Source organism: Patagioenas fasciata, chromosome 12 (genome assembly GCF_037038585.1).
Source record: "Patagioenas fasciata isolate bPatFas1 chromosome 12, bPatFas1.hap1, whole genome shotgun sequence".
NCBI classification, from domain to species: domain Eukaryota; kingdom Metazoa; phylum Chordata; class Aves; order Columbiformes; family Columbidae; genus Patagioenas; species Patagioenas fasciata.
Genome location: NC_092531.1, coordinates 10,612,395 through 10,631,500, shown reverse-complemented (window position 1 = coordinate 10,631,500; position 19,106 = coordinate 10,612,395). Strand labels below are relative to the sequence as shown.

The 19,106-nt window shown below is 40.7% G+C and overlaps 2 protein-coding genes and 1 long non-coding RNA gene across 5 annotated transcripts in view; 1 reads left to right on the top strand and 2 right to left on the bottom strand.

The window, feature by feature from the left end:
* Positions 1–3,091, bottom strand: part of MTMR10 (myotubularin related protein 10) — a 39,487-nt gene extending 36,396 nt beyond the window's left edge. Inside the window, exons 1-2 of the mRNA XM_065847584.2 lie at positions 2,421–3,091; positions 934–994 (exon numbers count right to left, since the gene is read on the bottom strand). Of these exons, the coding sequence (XP_065703656.1) occupies positions 934–994; positions 2,421–2,480 (121 nt within the window). The 5' untranslated portion in view covers positions 2,481–3,091. The remainder of the gene's footprint in view (positions 1–933; positions 995–2,420) is intronic.
* LOC139828924 (uncharacterized) overlaps positions 1,945–19,106 on the top strand; it is a 45,753-nt gene continuing 28,591 nt past the window's right edge. Inside the window, exon 1 of the long non-coding RNA XR_011741004.1 lies at positions 1,945–2,438. This is a non-coding gene — a long non-coding RNA (uncharacterized lncRNA). The remainder of the gene's footprint in view (positions 2,439–19,106) is intronic.
* The window catches only part of TRPM1 (transient receptor potential cation channel subfamily M member 1), a 77,153-nt gene continuing 67,561 nt past the window's right edge, over positions 9,515–19,106 (bottom strand). For all 3 annotated transcript variants that reach the window (XM_071813836.1, XM_071813837.1, XM_071813838.1), the window contains 4 exons: positions 18,556–18,700; positions 16,287–16,486; positions 14,999–15,131; positions 9,515–13,079 (listed from right to left, as the gene is read on the bottom strand). In XM_071813836.1, the coding sequence (XP_071669937.1) occupies positions 11,804–13,079; positions 14,999–15,131; positions 16,287–16,486; positions 18,556–18,700 (1,754 nt within the window). In that variant the 3' untranslated portion in view covers positions 9,515–11,803. The remainder of the gene's footprint in view (positions 13,080–14,998; positions 15,132–16,286; positions 16,487–18,555; positions 18,701–19,106) is intronic.

The window sequence follows — 19,106 nt, the reverse complement described above, 5'->3', positions numbered from 1 at the left end:
AGACATGACAGCAATAGCTTCCTATCTTAGTATGTGCGTGGATATTAGTATCTGTTGACTTATAATCTGATTACTAAGAAAAAAATGCAGTATACCACTGTTTTAAACTCAAAATTACCCTCTGAAACAACAAGTCACATTTATTACTGTGATATACAATTTTCAATGAAAGTAATCTTGAAAACAGTAGATTGTTTCTTTGGTATCTGAAGAAGGCTTTTAGAAATCACCACTTATCAAAATGTCACCTACCAAAGATTAGTTCTTATTTAAAATCTGAAAGTCATAAATAATCTACAGTTTCATAAGCATGTAACTACAAGCAATAATAAAAAACATTACTTTTCTCATCCACACACTAAAAAGCATATTCTGCATAGGTTTAAAGACATAGACACTCAAATTACATAACAGCTGCATATTCAATAAGAGTAAATGAATAAAGACAGTATTACAAGTTTTCTGACACAGAAGCCAATCATACCTACCTACTGGAAATTCTACGAACGTTTGTCTTTATTTTAAAGGAAGACTACAACACCCACTACTGTAGTAGGTTCTGCACACAGTTCTCACTATCTGACAAAAATATACTTATTATTAGTCTTCCAAAAGGTCTCCTAAATGTTATTAAACTTCCAATTATTTGATTTCAAACACTCACAATAAAACCAAGACGTTATTCTACATGTACTAAAGCATTACAGAGGCAAAGTAGGCAATGTATTTATTTAGTGTTTCAGGTTAGAACAATTTTCTACAGATACAAATATCATTAGATTTTCCTACTTGGAAGTCATATTCCCTCAAGTAGCACGTTAAGATTAAAATATACCAAAATCAATAATCATAGTAAAATAGGGAAAACTATTTACATTGTATCAATTCTATTACAATAAACACATATCTATCAAATTCCTGATACAGGCCTACCTGGCAAAAGTACTGGTTCCAGTTTTTTAATCATTGGTTCTGATGCTATATGGTCTTCAGGCTGAAGAAATAAAGAAAAGAGAATCAGAACCTGACAGACACAATTCTGATCTATTCAGACAAAGGAGAAAGCTCTTTTTCTGACTTAGCCAATAATAAACAGCCAGGATCCAATCACAGAAACCATTTTCTGTAAAGGCATTAATATTTTTGTGTACATTTAGCTTTGTACTAGAAGAATAATATAATATGTAAAGTAAAATGTTTAACTAATTATGTAACCTTGGCTATAACAAGACACAGGATGAACAAAAAAACAGTTTGGCTTGACATTCCATAAAGGCTCAAGTCCTATTGCAAGCTATACACAGATACAGACACAAAGTTCACACAAAACTCTGTACCAACTTTTAACGTGTGACTTTCTGACATAGGAAAATTTTCCAAACCAACAAGGCCTAGAACACATACGTGCCTAGTTTGCATTTTAATTCCAAATCTTAAAAATAGAAATCCAGGACTGGAACCTTCAGTGAAATAACCTTAATGCCTATGGTTCTTATCCTGACAGTGATATGGCCATTTCCCAGAGTTAAGAATATCCAGAACTAAGTTCAACAACATTTCACTTTTACCAAATTGCGAAAATGCAAAAATGAGTCAACATGTCAAACGTGTTGCTAGGAGAGGTCCTGCCTTGTCTAAAATAAATAAATAAAGATCACTTTCTGTCAAGTGCACACCCAGACTGCACAAAAAATCCTGGTAGCTCTACTAAATACACTTGATACTATATGTGTGATACATAGCATTCTACAATATATACTTTATATATATATATATATGTATGTGTATATATATGTATATACATATATATACACCCTTGACTTTCTTATTTGTGCCATTAGCCAAGTTTTAAATGTGAAATGATGGTTACGGTGAGAGTTTAATTATTGGCGTAACAGACAAGCACCAGCTGTTTTCTCCTCAAATATTTCACAACACAAACGTGGATCCCGCCGAGCCCACCCAGCACAAAGAGGAAAGCGAGCCCAAACACCTGAAGCATTATTCTAACTTTCCAACATAATCTCACATTGGCCGGTTTTAATCAACACAAGACTTCATTTTGATAGGAGTTCTACTCCTGGACCGGAGCCTGGGCTTGTCAGTCTCGCTTTATGTGTGTGCGGGACTTCAAAGGCCAAGAGGCCAACAGGCTGCACTCAAACCCGCTGCACAGCTTTTGTTTCCAGGGGCCCCTCGGACGCCCCTCAGAGACGCCGAGGCGCTGGTTTCCCACCCGCGGGGCCGCTCACCTCGAGGGGAGTGGGGCCGAAGCTCCGGGCAGAGCCCCGGGCCCCACTCCGGGCCGGGCCGGCCGGCGCGCAGGGAGGACAGCCCCGGCGGCACCTCGGCCAGGGCCAAGGACGGGGCCGGGAGAGGAAGCGCCGAGCGGGTCGCTAATGGCAATAAAAGGCTGTTACCTGAGGCAGCGGCAGAAGGTAGGACTTGAAGGTGGGTTTGGGCTGCTTGAGAGAAAACATTGTTGCTGCCGGCGAGCGGGTCGGGCCGGGCCGGGCCGGGCCCAGGAGGCCCCGTCCCGCGGGGGCAGGGTGTCGGCGCCCGCCGGCCCAGGCCTGGCACCCCGCAGCTACTCGGGGCTGCGCGCTCCCAGTCACACGGCGGCAGCCCCGGCGGGCGGCGGCGGAGGCGGCCCCAGCGCACCCTCCTTCCCCAAGGGAGGAGTCAGCCGCCTGGGCAGGCCCGGCCTGGGGCTGCCCCAACCCCTCATGGAGCCCCCCGCGGCTCCCTCCGCCTTCCCGAGAGGGCGGCCGCCTGCCGGCCCAGCGGCTCTCTACCGCCTGCGGCGAGCGGGCGGCGGCGGCCCCGGCGGGCGGCGGGCTGAGGCGGGCTCTGCCGGGGCGGCCATGTTGGGGGGAACGGCTTCCCTACGGCGGCGCGGAGAGGCCAAGCGGCCGCGGCCCGGCGGGGTCCGGTTGCCCGCGCCAGCACACCAGTAGTTAACGCTTTGTGCACTTGGACGGGCACCTCCTGTCACGGCAACGACAGCCAGCACTGCTATGTCCGACCAGACTGACAGAGGGGGGAGGTTACCGAATCTCGCCCGCTCTCGGGGGGAGCCCCCGCACACCCGTCCCGTCGCGGGGGTGGAGCCGCCCGTGGGTGGGAGCCCCGGGTCAGCACCGCCCCTGGAGCTGTCTCTCCTCCTGGCCCCCGGAGAGAAATGCCATCATAAATACGGGGGGCTGCAGAGGGATGCTAAAATGAGGACTGAAGCAGAGGATTTCTACACATTGGCCTCCGCATGGGGCCCGCAAAGGCAGGTTTTTATTGTGATCCTGGGGTCTCAGGGCACTAGTAAAAATCCAGCTCCAGCATGAATCAACTACAGCCATGGAAGGTATGTGATCTATGGGTGAAGCCATGCTGACAGGTAGAGGTGGATGCAGAACACCTCTGTAACTCCCTCTCCTGAAGCTTTCCGGGCACTCATGGATTGCTCAGTTGAGCTTCCCTAGAAGACAGAAGTACAGCAGTTGCCCACCTAAACTGCCAAAATCAAAAGACCTCCTACAAGAAGCAAGTTTGGATAGAAATGTGGTTTAATCGAGAGCCGCAGAGTGGGACCACACAGGTCCAACAGCTGTGAGACCTAAGGAAGGGGGAGAGCCTGGGTCTCCTGCCAGTGGTCCAAGTACAAAGGAACTGGGTAAAACCAGCTAGACTCCGGCTCGGTGCATTGGGCAGGGCAGGAAGGGCTGCTGGTTCCTGCACCTGCTGGTGCACCACAGCCATGGTTCCAGCTAGAAGCCAAGTGTAATTCACTGTAAAGCCCATCGTTTAGGGACAAGAGTTGAACACAAGGACCTGCCAAGCTAATTGTTGGTATTTGGGCACTGTAGCCTCACCTTATTAAAGAGCATGGTTTTAAACTGCATACGGTCATTTTTCTCCAACAGCTCACATGAAAAAAAACATCAGTAAAGGCCTGCTACAGTACAGTACTGTTGGAATATCACTGTAACATATAGTAAAGAACTAGAAGACTCCAGAAAAACAGACACAATTTTGGACACAAAATGACACATGCAGCACCCAGCATTAGCCACAGCATCAACGTCTTCCCTTACTATCATCAACAGGAAGCACATTACATTGTGTTATAGACCCTGGGATTTTCAAAGAAAGAACAGACTTTAGGGCACAGTCTGGATTCCCCAGCTAAGATAAGGTGCCTCATTGATGCCAGCAGGGAGGGAAGATTTGAACAGTGAGGAGGGAAACAACCCACCAATACCTGCCTAGGTCGAAGAAAGAAGTATGTGTGCGTACATTTAAAGCTGCTCAACAACCCAGGGAAGAACACCACAACCATACACTACTCTTGGACTTGCAGGTGGAGAAGATAAAAACAATTCCATCATGTATTTTTTTTTTAATCAGCTGCAACTCCTTGCACAAGTGTCACATCTTATTTGGTGTTGGCAGACAGTTCTCTTCAATTTATCCTGTAATTTCACATATAAGATTTTTATTTTATGCTGCAAACATCATTGTGTAAGGGGCATTATTCAGCCTGGCACGGTCTCAGGCTCAGCCCCTGTCCGTTTCAAAGAGTGAACTGTGCTGCAGAAGCTGCTGGTGGTGTAACACTGAGTGCCCAACAGTGCTGTGAGAGTGAGCCACAGCTCTTCTGCCAGTGACTTACCCCTTTCACAAGCTAAATCCCTTGGATGTTTGGTAAGCGAGAAATACCTTGGGACATGCCCTCATTTTTATTCTTCTTTAAAGTGTTTTCTTCATATTCAGAACACTATTGAAAGGAAGTTAAAATCAGAAAAGGAGGAAGAGAAAGCAGATGAAGGCAGAAACTGTCCAAATCACCTAGGCTTGAAATGGCTTGTAACAAATTTGCCAATGGTAAAATGCCATTTTTTTATACTACATCAGAATTACAAGAGTGTTTCTGCAGCAGCACAGAGCCTTCTGAGGAGCGGCTGCAAATGTAATCTTACTCTTGAGGGAATTAGCATAGGATAGCACAAATTTCCATTAAGGACTGTACTGACACACTTAAATTGCAGTGCTGTTCTGAAAAAGGAACAAACAAAATCAAAACTAAGCTCTCCATAAACATAAGATCACAAGATTTGTGAGGGTTGTTGTTGGAACTTGTCACAAGTTACCACTGGAAGAGTTTTATGCCAAAAGGAGGAGCAAACTGATTTGACAAAAGTACTTTAGAGGAGCAAGTAAACTGTGTCACAACTTGCAGTGGGTTACAAACAGGCACTGCAGACAGGCTGAGCAGGACAGGCAAGCAGGGCAGGAAAGGCAAGAGGGCAGGTCAGGCTAGGCAGACAGGATAGGTGGGCAGGGATGTAGGGCAGGCAGGACAGGCAGTGAAATCCTATGGATCCTCTGGCTCCTTTTTGGCAATGCACTCAGCTGCCTGCCCATCTCCAGCCATCCCAGCTTGCTTCGCTCACTATTTTCAAACAGTTCTGTTAAACCAGAAGTTTCTGATAATGCATTTGTTCTATAAGAACAGTCTTGAAAGAATGGTGGGAAGCTAGCTGTGCACCAAAGCTATCTGAATTGAAAAGACTGCACATCTATTTTTATTCTCGTTAATTTAAAAAAAGATCATTTTTCACTCAGTGCAGTTATTTTTATTACCTCAACATTAAGCTTATTGAGTGAGAGCTCCTTTGTGCTAGACTGACCAGGACCCTTACACTTGTCCACTGTCATGGCTCTCCCACAACCAGCTTGGCCTGCTCTGCTGGTGGTATCACACCCCACATGCTGTGTGGCAGTTTCCTGGCACCTTTTTTACATACAGTGCAAATTGTTTTTAATAGTGAATATAATTATCTGCTTAGCTATGGCTGTGGTGCACCTAAAAGTTCTTACAACCTCCCAAGACAGCTCAGGGGTTGGGGAAGTACTTTGGCTTGTGCAACGCGTGAGGGCTGGGGTTAGATCAGAACACGTTTTTGTGATGGTCCCTTTTGGTCTCTCAGCAGATTAGAGAATGGCTTTCATTAGACATGTTCAAAAACAGGTTAGACCACCATCTGCCACATATGCTATCGACATTGCTCAACTTGCCCAGTGTACCCGATGCGTTCCAGGCCTATATTTCTATGGCAACTCATGTTTTCATAGCTTTCTGAAGAATGGTTCAATCATCGGTTTGAACTCCAAGACATGACGACATACCTGTTGTCTGAATTCACAGTTGAGCTGCGTGCCCAGAACTACAGCAATACATGGCACCTCTGCAGTCAGGGATTCACTCATGAAAGTCTATTTTTCACTAGAAGTGTTGCAGTTAATTACTTTACCTTGACACCTTCCTCCTTATGCATTCAATAGTTTGCACATCCAAGTTGCCACAGCTTGCACTCAGAAATGTGAGACTTTTGTTGGGGACTTGTGAGGAAGCCAGCCTTACAGGTCCGTTTTATATATTTTCTTATAGAAGAAAAACATTATACCTTAAATTTATTAAGCAGTTGAAAAAATCATCTTTTTCCTGAGTGTCCTTGATGAAGAACCAGAAGAAGAATATTTAAAATGTGATTATTTACATAAAACAGAAACTTTGACAGTCTTGGCTAAAGATATACAAAAACTATACAAAGGGTTTAGTTCCTTGAGGTATCTCGGGAAAAAAAAGCTGCTTTTTCAAGGCTCATCTGTGAAGTGGAGGTAGTATTTGCAGTGTGGAGATTTAATAATGTTCAACTTCGCTATGTTACCATAGAGTACTTTCCTTGTTAATCATTATGTAGGTAGTACTTGCCTGGAGTTATTTGGAGCTATTAATTGGTACACTGTTCCACCTTGGCCTGGGCTATTTTACATAGAAATTGTGATAGTGACTATCAGATTACCTGTGCTCCTAAACTAGAAGCCCATTTTTTTCCATGGCCATTTCTGAAGGCTGTTGGTCTGCTCAAGTAATAACTTCCTGAGCATAGCAATCCAATTAGTGCAACAAAAGCGAAAGGCTTGCATCCAGAATCTTACAGGATGAAGCACTGCAGTTTCATAAGGGGTTTAATGTTGTAGAGACAAAATTAAAAAATATGCAACTCCTTTTTTCATTAACTTTAGCACCAAGCGCAAGGTGATACATGCATCTAAATATTTTGACTGAACAACTGCAAAGAATAATTTAAAGCCTATTATCAAGACATACCTTACATCCATTGTGAAGATACAGGGTATCAAACATAAAGCACCACTTTGCCATATCAAATTTCGTTTCTGTAGGTAAAGCTAGAAGTTGAAAAAAGCAAAATAAGATTGCAGTTTTAAGGAAATCTGTAGTGCTTAACTTCTCCAAAGGCTTGTGGTTTGTCACCTTGCAATCCAAGCTACTGCTGTGTACTGGTTTTTGACTACCACAACAGCCGAGAGCCCTGGCACCAGCAGAAATGGGTATTAAAAGGCCCACAATTTGGCTGAAATATTCAGCTCAAGTGACCACTGCAGGCAGTACAGCATTTATTTGCAGTGGCTGTAGTGGGAGGAAAACACCTCTAGGGCTAACGCAGCCTTGCAGCCCAGTAAATAGAGGACTGTCACTGCTTGTAACAGGCCACAGGCTTCATGCTGACTTCCTAAGGCCGGAGGACGGAGGCTTGTCAGGACTGCTTTGTCTGAACTTGCCCTAACCTGCCTCAAGCAGGTTTTGTTTGAGTAGCTGCAAAAGCAGTTTTTCTAATGACTAGGAAACTTGTGTAATTGTAGGATTTGAAGGCCAGTGAAGAAAAACAAGATGTAAAGCTGGTAGCAAACATTAAAATGTCCATAACCAAACAAAAAATAAGGAAAAATAAACCACCAACATCATGCTCATCTGAGCAAAGGGGACCTGGGATGGTGACAGCTGGCAATACTTCCTCACCATCCCCATTGCAGCCACTGACCACTGCACCCAGAGGATCAGTGCAAGTGTGAGCGTAACATCCAAAAAAAAGGGGTGGATAGTAGGAAGTATTTTACCTTATTGCTTTTTTTTTTTTTCTGTAGTACTACAGTAGTATTCTTTGCTCTCCTCTCTTCTTGTCTCTCTTCTGTTGTAATTAGATCTAGACTAATAATAATTCATATATTAGACTGTTAACATTTGTTACACTAACAATAAATTCCTGAATTTACATGCAAGGTGTGTCTCCTTTTTGGTCATTACAAGCTTTTGAGTTAACACTAGTTCAACTAGAAGTGACCAGTCAGACAGGACAGTGGTGCAGAAGTGATGTGCTGGCAATGGCACTACTAGGTGGGACCCCTGCAACGTGTCCAAGTGCTGATGTCACCCTGAAAACTCACCTCCTCCATAACAAGCGCTTGGCAGCAAACTAGCTTTGCGTCACTGGATTGACTACGCAGCACACTCGTAACGGGGCACAATCCTGTGGATCTTCCAGATCTAATGAAATAATCCTGCTGACATCCTTGGTCATGCATTCTCCTTGTGTTCCTGTTTTCTCACAAGGCCTTACAGGTAATTGGATCCTCTTTATTTAGAAGGACAGATACACTTTTTGCCAAAGACAATAGTCAAGCCCAGAACCTAGGAAAGTATCCAAAGCAGCAGTATGGAGAAATCATAGTCAGAAGGTTTCAGTGGCTACGTTAAAATTAATTACTAAAAAATGTGGAAAGTGGACTTTCTTGGTTCTCAGGTGTTGAAAACCAGTGTCTAAAATGGAAAGAAAGAGTGACTCTGCAATAGGAGAGGCTTGCAAGAGCGAAGTCAAGCTAGTGCCAGAATGATGCAATGTAAAAAGGGGTAATTCGTGGAATCAGATGGTAGTTAAGAGCCTGCCTATTTGAATATTAGAGTTAGTCACTGTGTTTAAAACATTTGCCTTGAGGGAGAGGGAAATGTCTGTATTTCAAGATACTGTAACGTGAACAAACTTCAATGTAATGTCTCTGCCTTAAAGTACATACTCTTTAGGCTTGACCTGGTTCAGACAGGTCAAGCACATACTGAAAAACGGTAAGTGGAATTCACAGTGGCTGTGGAGTCACCACATACTTACCAGTAGGAGGGATGCATCTTCCTGAAAAGCAGCATTAAACATGCCTCTTCGGAAATGCAAATCCTGTACTTGCAACCTCTCAGCATGTAGGCAGAGAGGTAAATGTGTTGATCATTATTCCGTTTAGCGTGCTCCAAATCTACTATCGGTGTCCTATGCACATACAGAGCCATATTTAAATCTTATTAAAATGGCTGTATGTCTAAAATAACTCTGCCAGTGTCAGTGTAGTTAATTTGCATTTAATGGCAGAGGGGTTACCATTTCAAGTTCATGCTATTCAAGAGCACAGAAAACATTGAAGCTTTATAAAGTCATCACTGTATGGAGAACTTTATGGAAAATTACTGAAAAATATTAAAAAAGAAACTTTGCTTAGAAAATGTTTGGCCCATGCATAAGAAGCAGCCCACTGCATAAGAAGAAACTAATAAGTGAAGTGGTTGGATATCACTGTAGTGAAAGATTTGTTATACTGAATTAATTTCACATATTTTTCATAGGTTTCTTTATAAATATTTTTACACAAAGGAAGTAAATAAATACAGATGTAAAACGTTTTTGTTTGAAATCTACATGCTATCTGATAAATTTGCAATCTAAATGCTAAAAAAATAGCTGGTCAAACAGAGCATGATTTAACACACATTTTATAAAGACCGTGTAACAAGAGGTATGCCACCCGCTGTATTCCCTTCCAAAATGCATACTGCTTGTTTAGCAAAGTGCTGAAATGCTGCATCCCTTTGTGTTTGTTAATGACAGTTTCTGGTGAGTGTGCAGGCAAACAATAAAAAGGCATTATTAACCACAAATACAAAATGGCTATGTAGTTAGAGAGAACGGAAACACAGAAGTAAACGTGCAAGTGAAACAATTTCAAATGTCATTCTGTTTTTACAAAATGTCAGGTTCCCTAAAGTTGACTAAAAGAGAAGCCCACATGAAAAGCAAAATGTCAACTCTGTTCTGACAACAGTGAAACCAGTAAACCTGCTAATACAACCAAGGTAGCAAAAATCCATAGTAAACAATGACTGAACTTTCAGAAATGTCTATGCCATTACCACGATCATTCAATATGGTAACAGTACTTCAAGGTGTAAGTATGGATGGAGTATGAAAATATAATGCAAACAATAAAAGCTGATGCCATCAATGCATTTGTAGAGTCTTCCATCAGTCTCTGCATTTCAAAATGCTGTAAGCAGCATCATCAAGGGGGTACCAAGACCTACATACATGGAGCTGATGGGGGGGGCGGTGAAGAAATTGTATCTTTTCAAAACAGTATACTAATAAGTCCTGATGGTAAATGAGTTAAACATAAACTTTTGTCCAGTATTCAGTGAACAAGTAACATGCCTTTAACTCATTTTCTTTCTTGTCTGTTCAATGGTATGTATCCCCTGCAAAGAGAGGTGCTGAGTATTTGAGAAAACAAAATTCCTAAAAGGTAACAGAGAAGAATGAGGAAAATAACATCATACTATTATGAAGAAAACTATCAAAACCTGGTGCTTAGAATGCCACTGTTGAGACAGGTGTGCTGGGCAACTGTAACCATAGATGTGGATTTCCAGTGTTAATCATTGAGGAATAGAAAACACTTTTGCTGTGGAGACATTTTTCCCTTTGTTTTTGAAATTTACTGAAGAAAATGCATAGAATTTATTTTCTTATCTGGAATATATATTTTTTGTTTAGACTGAGTCCTAGAAACTGTTCCTTGTTCCTCATGTATCATCATAATGAAATTGCAAAATGAAAGAGTCATTTGTCACAGTAAATTTGCTTCAAACACAGACTGGCTACATTTAGATCTCACCAGATCAGAACACCTTCCATGTTTCATTTTGGTTTACTTTCTGGGCATCTAAAAAAAACCCAGATTCTCACTCTACATGGACTTTGATGGTAATCTTCATTTATACAAAACACTAATGTGCATCTTGGATTCATATTATTAAAATCTCCATCTACTTCATAGATTTAAAATCTCCCTATATATTTTGAAACAATGATGTCTGTTTTTCAACAGTTTAAGGCTGTCAGCATGCTTTGGGGTGGGGAAAGATGTGATCTTGAAAGCAAGATTATGTGACTAAAGTTCAAGGACAGGTCAAGAATATGTCTACACATTACTTTCTGGGTTGGGTTTCTCCAAGCATAACTATATTTTGCTGCTCAGACCTGTTTTAGGGCACGAAAACTGCTATGTTGTGCCTTTCTGAAAGAAGAGCTAAGCAGCATGCGTGAAATCAGACGTGAAAGAGGGGACTGCATAATTTTTCCTTGCCTCCAACATTTTTGTTTTGATCTGAAAAACACAATGGCCACAAAGAAACCAGCTGCATAAGTAAGGATAAAAGCTAAGGCTGGTTAAAATTTTGTTCAGTTTAAGAAGTCTTCTAATCCAAAAGAACAAAAAACATTTTCTAAATTATTATGTTATAATACTGTCCTTCTTTCAAGCACTTTTGTAAGACCTTGTCAGTAAATGAGCTTATGAGAGAGGCTGAAATGGAGCAAAGAAAGATCCATACTGTTGGCATCTGTGAACTGTGCCTGCTTTTTATCTGCCCCTGAGAGAATATATTCCTTTCATCTGACCCAGCAAGCATTTATTTAAGAATCAAACATATCTCTATTAAGTTTAAAATGAAAAGAAACAAATATATGCAAAATTCTTCTTCAGAAATTAATTTTAAAATCCATAATTTGTTCAAGTAGTCACGCTGCTTTCTTGACTGCCGATAAAATCGAGGCCACAAGCCACTTTAACATTCAGTTTCTGTGGATGCATTTTCTTGCCTAGCTTTCTGTTCTTCTGTTGCACTGCCAAATGCTACCACCAAATTAGTTACGCTGCTGGCATGTCCCGGTCTGTTTAATTTGTCCTTTACAGACTTGGCTTTCCGAGAATGGCTGTGCAAACTCTTTGACCGTACTGATGGGAACCCAGAAGTTCTTTCTGGCTTTACTGATAGTAAATTCTCATTCTCAGCCTTGACAGCGGCAGGCATAGAGGTGTAAGAGGCACTCATACCTGCTTCTCCAACATCACTGTCATCGGTGTCCGTCTGTAACTGTTTCTGCTCTGCTTGCCTTTCTGCTTCAGAGATAAAACCAGGGTATTCTGGAGGACGTTCCTGAGAAAGTTGCTGCTCAACTTCGTATTTCCACTCTGTGGCCCATTGTTCAATTGTAGAAGGGCACACCTGATCCATGATGGTACTATACTCAGCTGTCCAGTTGTTAACTCCTCCAACCAGCTTCCCACCCTGTGCAAATATAAAGCTCCTTGACTTCATCATAGTGGTTTGACAAGCACTGAACGTTTCAGGGGGAAAATAGCGCATTGCTTTAGATTTGTCCAAGGGATAAGAGATGGTTGCTTCTAACTTGGTGCGTTCTACTTTCAATTGAGTGTTCTGAAAATCTGATCTTGGTACTGACTGACTGTTGGTAACAGCATTCATCTGGTTTATACTTTGAGGAACTGTTCCATCACTCTTGAAAATTGCCTGCTTTTCATCTCCAAAACCAGCTGAACCAGAACGGGGTCTGGAAACATTCTGTGCAGTTTCTAATGTAGATTTACTGTAATCTGCTGTGGTGACTGCATTAGCACTAGAGGTATAATGGAGACCAGTGTGGTGTTCTGGAACCAGCATCCTTGGGTCTGCTCCATCTTCTTTGGTACCAATAGAATGGGCTTTTTTACGCAATCCCATTGCTGGTGACATAGGAGTGGTACTGTCATCATATATTAACTCATCACCACCAATATGGTATCTGTACATGCTGTAGCCATCAGAGCTGTTAACACTGCTTTGCCTTAGGAGATATGCAGCATCACACTCAGACGAAGCCCGTGAACGTGTGTATGTCAGCTCAGATTTGTCAATACCTGCCAGCTTCTCAAGAGCATTCACCATCCGACCAGAGAGTTCTTCCAGTTGAGAGAGTCGAAGGTCGACTGTTTGAAGAGAAGCTTTCATAAAATGTTCTCTTTCATTCACTTCTTCTAGCCTCATAGACATATTCTCAACTCTGTTGGGTACAAAAGAGGAAGCATAGAACAGAAGATGTGGAATGGTGCAGTAACCTGTTATAGGCACCCAGCTACTGATTTGGTGTAAGGCAGAATTTTGTGCTATAAATCATGCTTCATTCTTTTTTCCTATGTGCAGCATCAAAAGCATGTGCATTTTCTTGTTATCTATGCTTTCCATACACCATATTAGAGGACTAATTGAACTTTGCTCTTACGTACATCCCAGGAGAGTATAAGAGTTGCAGCCCTTAGGGACAGCCTACAATTAACAGTTCTGCGTGTGCCACCCACTTCATATTCAGTTTTCCTCTCACTGTGAAGCATTAATCAATCATATGAAAAGCACTTTCTAATGACATGCTCACAGGATGACTTAAAATAGGATCAAGGCATGTTGTAAAACAGTTTTTGTAGCTGGATGAGAGAGGACATATGCTGGTGTGTATGCGATTACTTTAGCTCTTGAAATATCTTTCAATTATGTATCAGTTGAAGGGAGTGGAATTATTGTCTAGTTCAATTAAAATTATACTTTTTTCCATTTTGTTTTATCATTTATATCATAATAAAAGCAATGGTACCAGAAGAATGCATATAAAAGTAATGCATTAGAATGTAACTTAGAGCTCATACACTAGTAAATGAACTGCAGAAATTAAATTAATATTCTTTTGCTCTCACACACAAAAGATGATGAAGCAAGAAGTAATGAGAAATAAGAAGCCATGAGAATTAACCAGATCTTCTTTATGGCCATAGACCATAGTGAATCAGTGAGGCTTACCAGCCCTGCTTTATTCTCTGCCACAATACCTAGGATTTTGACAAATTGCCATGGATAAATGGTGCAATAGAAATTACTTGAATACACACAGCAATTTCATTTACTTCTCTGTTCTCAAACTTCTCATGTAATAAAGCAATATGTTCAGGGTCTCCCTTCAAGAGAAAGATGTTTATCCATTTAAGAATTACATGGCTCACAGAGCTACTTCATAAGAAATGTTAAAAAGAAGGTTATAATACAGCAAGATAGACAGATACATACATACATACATACATGCATACATACATACATACGTGGAGTAGTTAATAATAAAAATATTGTAAGGTAGATGAAGGTGAAAGCATGTTTAAACTGTGTAACATTTTCATTACAGGGAAAAGTTCTCATCATTTCAAGGAAGTGATAAAAGACCCCGTCCTTTGACTGACTTAGAACTACTAACAGAATAGACAGAGCCTTTGGGAACAGTCTTTCCAATTGACCTACTAAAAAAGTGCTGCTGCCATTATCACTGTGTGCTTACACAGCAATATGCAAACATTACCTAGTCCTCACAATAGCTTAATGATTTACATATGAATATTCCCTCTCTTTTAAATGGGGAAGTACATACTGAAAGCTAGATGCTTAGTTCAAAGCTTGAAGAGAATCTGTGGCAGAGATTAAAATTCAGCAGTTGTGAGTGCTGGACCCTAGTGCAAACCATAGATCCAAGGGAAGAATCCTCAGTGCTTTTGTCATTCAGCTCCAACATGTTTCTCATTGTTAGATGAGCGGTTGGAAGTTCAGCAAGTAGTAATTTGCTCAAACAGATAAAAAGGATAACTCTGATCTTCAGATGGGTGAGAGGGAAAAAATTGCCCATGAACAAAAATGTTCTTATACCAAAGCTACCCAAACTAGCAGCCTCAGTCACATACCAGCAAGAATAACGCAAAACTTGCTCTTTTTAGAGATACACCTGCACAGATAATTACACAGGACTTAGATCAGCTTCTGAATGGGTGGTGGTTTTCTTCAAAATCTGCATCTTTTGTACTTTAACTTAACTTTGGTTAGAATGAAGACACAAAAAAGCAAACATTGTTCCAGATAAGTGGTGTGGGGTTTTTTTCTTGTAATAGGTACCTTTCAGAGGTAACTCTGATGCGTTCATCATTAGATGATTGCTCCTCATCTTCCTTTTCCTGAAAGTATTCTTCTACACACTGCTCTTCAAACTCATACAGTTTTTTTAGCTCTTCATCATTCAGAAATAACTCTGTACAAAACAGAAGAACAAAATATGAGTTTCCTTTCTCTGAACTTCTGGCGGTCAATTTAAATCCAATTCAGCAAATTATTTTGGCCATACGGATACCGCAGATTCTACTCCCGCACTAAAGGAACAGATGATTTTGTAAATAGGGAATGAGTACTTAGCCAGAGATGGCCACAGCCCTGAAGGCAATATGATGCATTATGATCATCATCTATGACCATCCACCAGGGACTGTATTTTCTCAATGACCTCTGCACTTTTTAACAGTAGTGTTATGCATTGAACAAACTGACTAGATTTTACAGGACAATCTCTGCCAGTTTGACTGTACCTTCATTCAAATGTCGTTCTTGAAAGGATGCCAGTTATAGGCAATAGATAATCTAATACAACAGATTGTTTCCCAGACATTCTCTGGATAACATCTTCAAAACCTGATAATCGGATAATTGTGCAAGGAAAACCCAAGCTCTTGGGAACATTTCATCCTTTTTTGAATTTTTCTCTTCATATTCAGAGGGAGTGTCACTTTTATTTTTTCCCCTTTTTTGTTTTTTTAACTCAGAACCATATTGTGCAGAAATAGAATTACTTACAAAATACGTTTACTGTGAAATGTAGAAATACAGGGATAATTGTGAGCATCTGATTATTTCAGTGAGTCATATAATGAAAATAATCAACAGTTGCAGGGTATGTTAGGAGAAGAATCCTCACAGTTCCCCTGTGAAATGGCAGACAAATCTCTAACATGCAGAAATGAAAGTGAGGATACTCTTAGACACAGAGTGCTCACAATCACAGAGCTGAAACTACAGATGACATTTGAAACTGTGATCCCTTCTTCTCGATTTGCTGTTTGTCCTCCCCAACATACAAACTACACCTAGAACTTGGTAAAAAGGGATTAAGCACATGCCATCTCACTGTTCTAAGAAAGCATGTTAAAGAAAGGCTTCATTACAGCAGAGCACTGCATATTCTCTGGAGCCCAAGGAGCTCAAGAGCTGTTAACTCGGCGTAAGTTTTGTCCCCTACTGTCCTCTGCAAATACACTTGACTGTCAACGTGAACAAAATAGTTCAGCATTGGAAAAGCTGCCGCTTTCAGCTAATATGGTGCAAAGAGGTCAATTTAGAGAAGATTCTTCCATACTCAGTCCCCTGTCACGCTCATCCTGGTCTCCTTCACCCTTCCTGCAGCGACAGCAGATTCTCTTGATGATTATGTAGATGTGGCTGAAGATAATCATTGGTGGTGGAAGGACAGGTCTGTCGTGGAATGTCATGATCAGCTGGTACCGCTGGAACTTCCAGACTTGGTTGGATATTGATTTTACCTCAAAGAATGTATTGCTGAAAGGGAACATAGGTACAGTTTCTATTAGGCCTCTACTTATCATTGAGTAAGTACTATGTTGAAAAAAGCAGCAGCTAAATAACAACATGAGGCCACACTGACTTTGCTTGGTTCAGCTTTACGTTGATGCTGCTGAACTTCCTGAACCGATGATTAACCTGATCTCAGGATTCCACTGCTCCTTCTGAGTGCAGCAAAGCCAAAGGTGCTCTGCATCCCTTATGTGCCACTCTGAACAAGCTTCCTCTTAGACTGTTTGCTCCTACTTTAGTCCTTTAGGTGTTAGTGAAAAGAAACTTGCACAATTTATAAAGTATTTCTTTGAACACATGCCAGTCTTTGATATTACACAAAGTATTAAATCAATGAAAGGTATTTTGTGTGCTAAACTCAGAAGCTTCACATAGTTTGCCTTTAATATGCTAATCAGCTTGACCTACATAGAAGACTTTTCAAGTTTTCACAAAATGTCCTAAATTCAAACTTTATTCACTCAAATTTGTGACTTGAAAACACAGTCCATATTCTTTTAACAGAATTTGTTCTTGGAAGCCATGGCCTCATCATTTCTACACCAAAATAATGTGCATTATAAAGATGTTTTGGTTTGTAATTCAGTGGGTATGAAGGATTATAAATGATAGTATTTGATCCAGAGATAACAATAGTCAAGGTTATGAAATACCAACTAACAGAAAGCAGACTTGCTGTTCTATTTTAGAAAAAGCTTTTCAAGCTATCTTAAAGTATGCTCAGACAGCTCACTCCACTTCTATAATGATGATATTGGCACTTCCTTTTTATATTTTCTGTCCACTTCTTTTCTAATTTTCTGTGCGTTAGAAAATCTACATTCACAAAAACAGTTAAAACATCTCTTTGAAACCAGAGGATTCTTGAGTACACATCGCTTTTGGTTTCTTTTAGCTAAGTACACATGAGATTATTTACCAATGATAAATGACAATCTGCCTTCATTCTGTGTCTTCTGCAAAGCAGGAATTCCTGCTTGCAAGCATGCTGGGATGGCAGGAGTTAACAGCATGACCTACTTCCCAAACCCCTGATTCCTTGGTGCTTCAGCCAATAATAGCTACCATTGTAAGACTCTTCCCAGTCCCTCTGATGTGACCAGCATTTGAGCACTTGAAAATTCATGACCTTTTAAACTACATACATCAAATGAAAGACAGGCTTTGTGAGCTGTGGATTTCTGGGCACATGATGAATTATTTTTGTGGTTGTGACTGCAGCTACCTATGCCAACAAACCCTCCAACACTTCATGTTTATGGGCATCAAAACTGGATCACTGGGTGTGTTTGGAAGTCTTGCTAGAAAATAGGTATTTCAATTCTATTTTGTTTTTCTAGTTTTTCTTTTTCTTTTTTTTTTTCTTTTTTGCCCCAAGGTCATTACAGGAAAAGCATGCAATGTCACTTTGGGTAGGAAGAACAAGCAGTAGAAATTTTAGACTCCAGAGAAGTCTAAATATAGATTTCAGGAATAACATTAAGAATAACAGTGCTCATTGCTTGGACTGGCCACAGATCTTGGAAACATGTAGCCATCCTTTCTTTTAGTTCAAGGCAATACAGACTCCAGCATCATATAAGACGGACCTTTTTTTTTTTTCTTTTTTTTTCTAAATGAAAAGCAAAACAAGAAAACAAAAAGAAAAATACGGCAGATTTTCATTCTGCACCTCTGTCACAGACTCATGTATGCTAGTGGTTACATGGGCTTCCCTCATGCACATAGCATGTTTCAGGAATTTTGTTTTTATCTTTCCAGAGCAATCTTGAGAACTGTCACTATCCACTAAATAGTACTGGAAGCAGCCAGATTCTCTCATACGCATTACTGCAATTGCTGGCAAATTCAAAGCAACCTTTCCTCCACTCTTTCCCAGTGTATACAGAATTCCCAGTACCTACCAGTCACATTCATAGAGTAAATAGATTCTGAGTGCAAATGCAAACCCTTGCAAAATCAGATGATGGGCTCTCACAGAAACTTTATCTTGGCAACAAGAAAGCAATGATAGTGCATGATGATTTACATACTTGAAGACAGCAATCAGCAGGTTTACCAACAGAATATTTGCTACCAAGAGGTAACAGGCCATAATAGCAGGAGTGAGCCAGGCCCCTGGTATACATGGAGGGAGGCGTTTACCATCATCATCATAGAGATTGTCCCCACAAGGAGCTGAAGAAAAACCAATAAAGTTATTTTTCACAAATTGCCTGACACTTAAAAACACTATTCACATTTATTTAATGACACATGCGTAAAATTTGCCAAGCTCAACAAATTTTATCAATTTATTTCCAGTAGCAAGTATGTATAATTTATACTTCAAATTCTGCTTCTAACTACAGCATACAAAAATAATTTCCCATATTAGTGAACAGAGAGGCACTTCCAAGTTTACTGCTGAGTGTGACTTTATCTTCAAATTCACATCGGTTGTCTTTTTCTCATAGTAATAGTCTAGGACAACATCTTAATGTGGATACATATGTGTCGATACTGAAATTTTAAAAAAATTTCCCCAACCAGGCTTGTGTGCATACCATGCCCAAGATATAAAAGGATTTACTTAGTGGTCCCA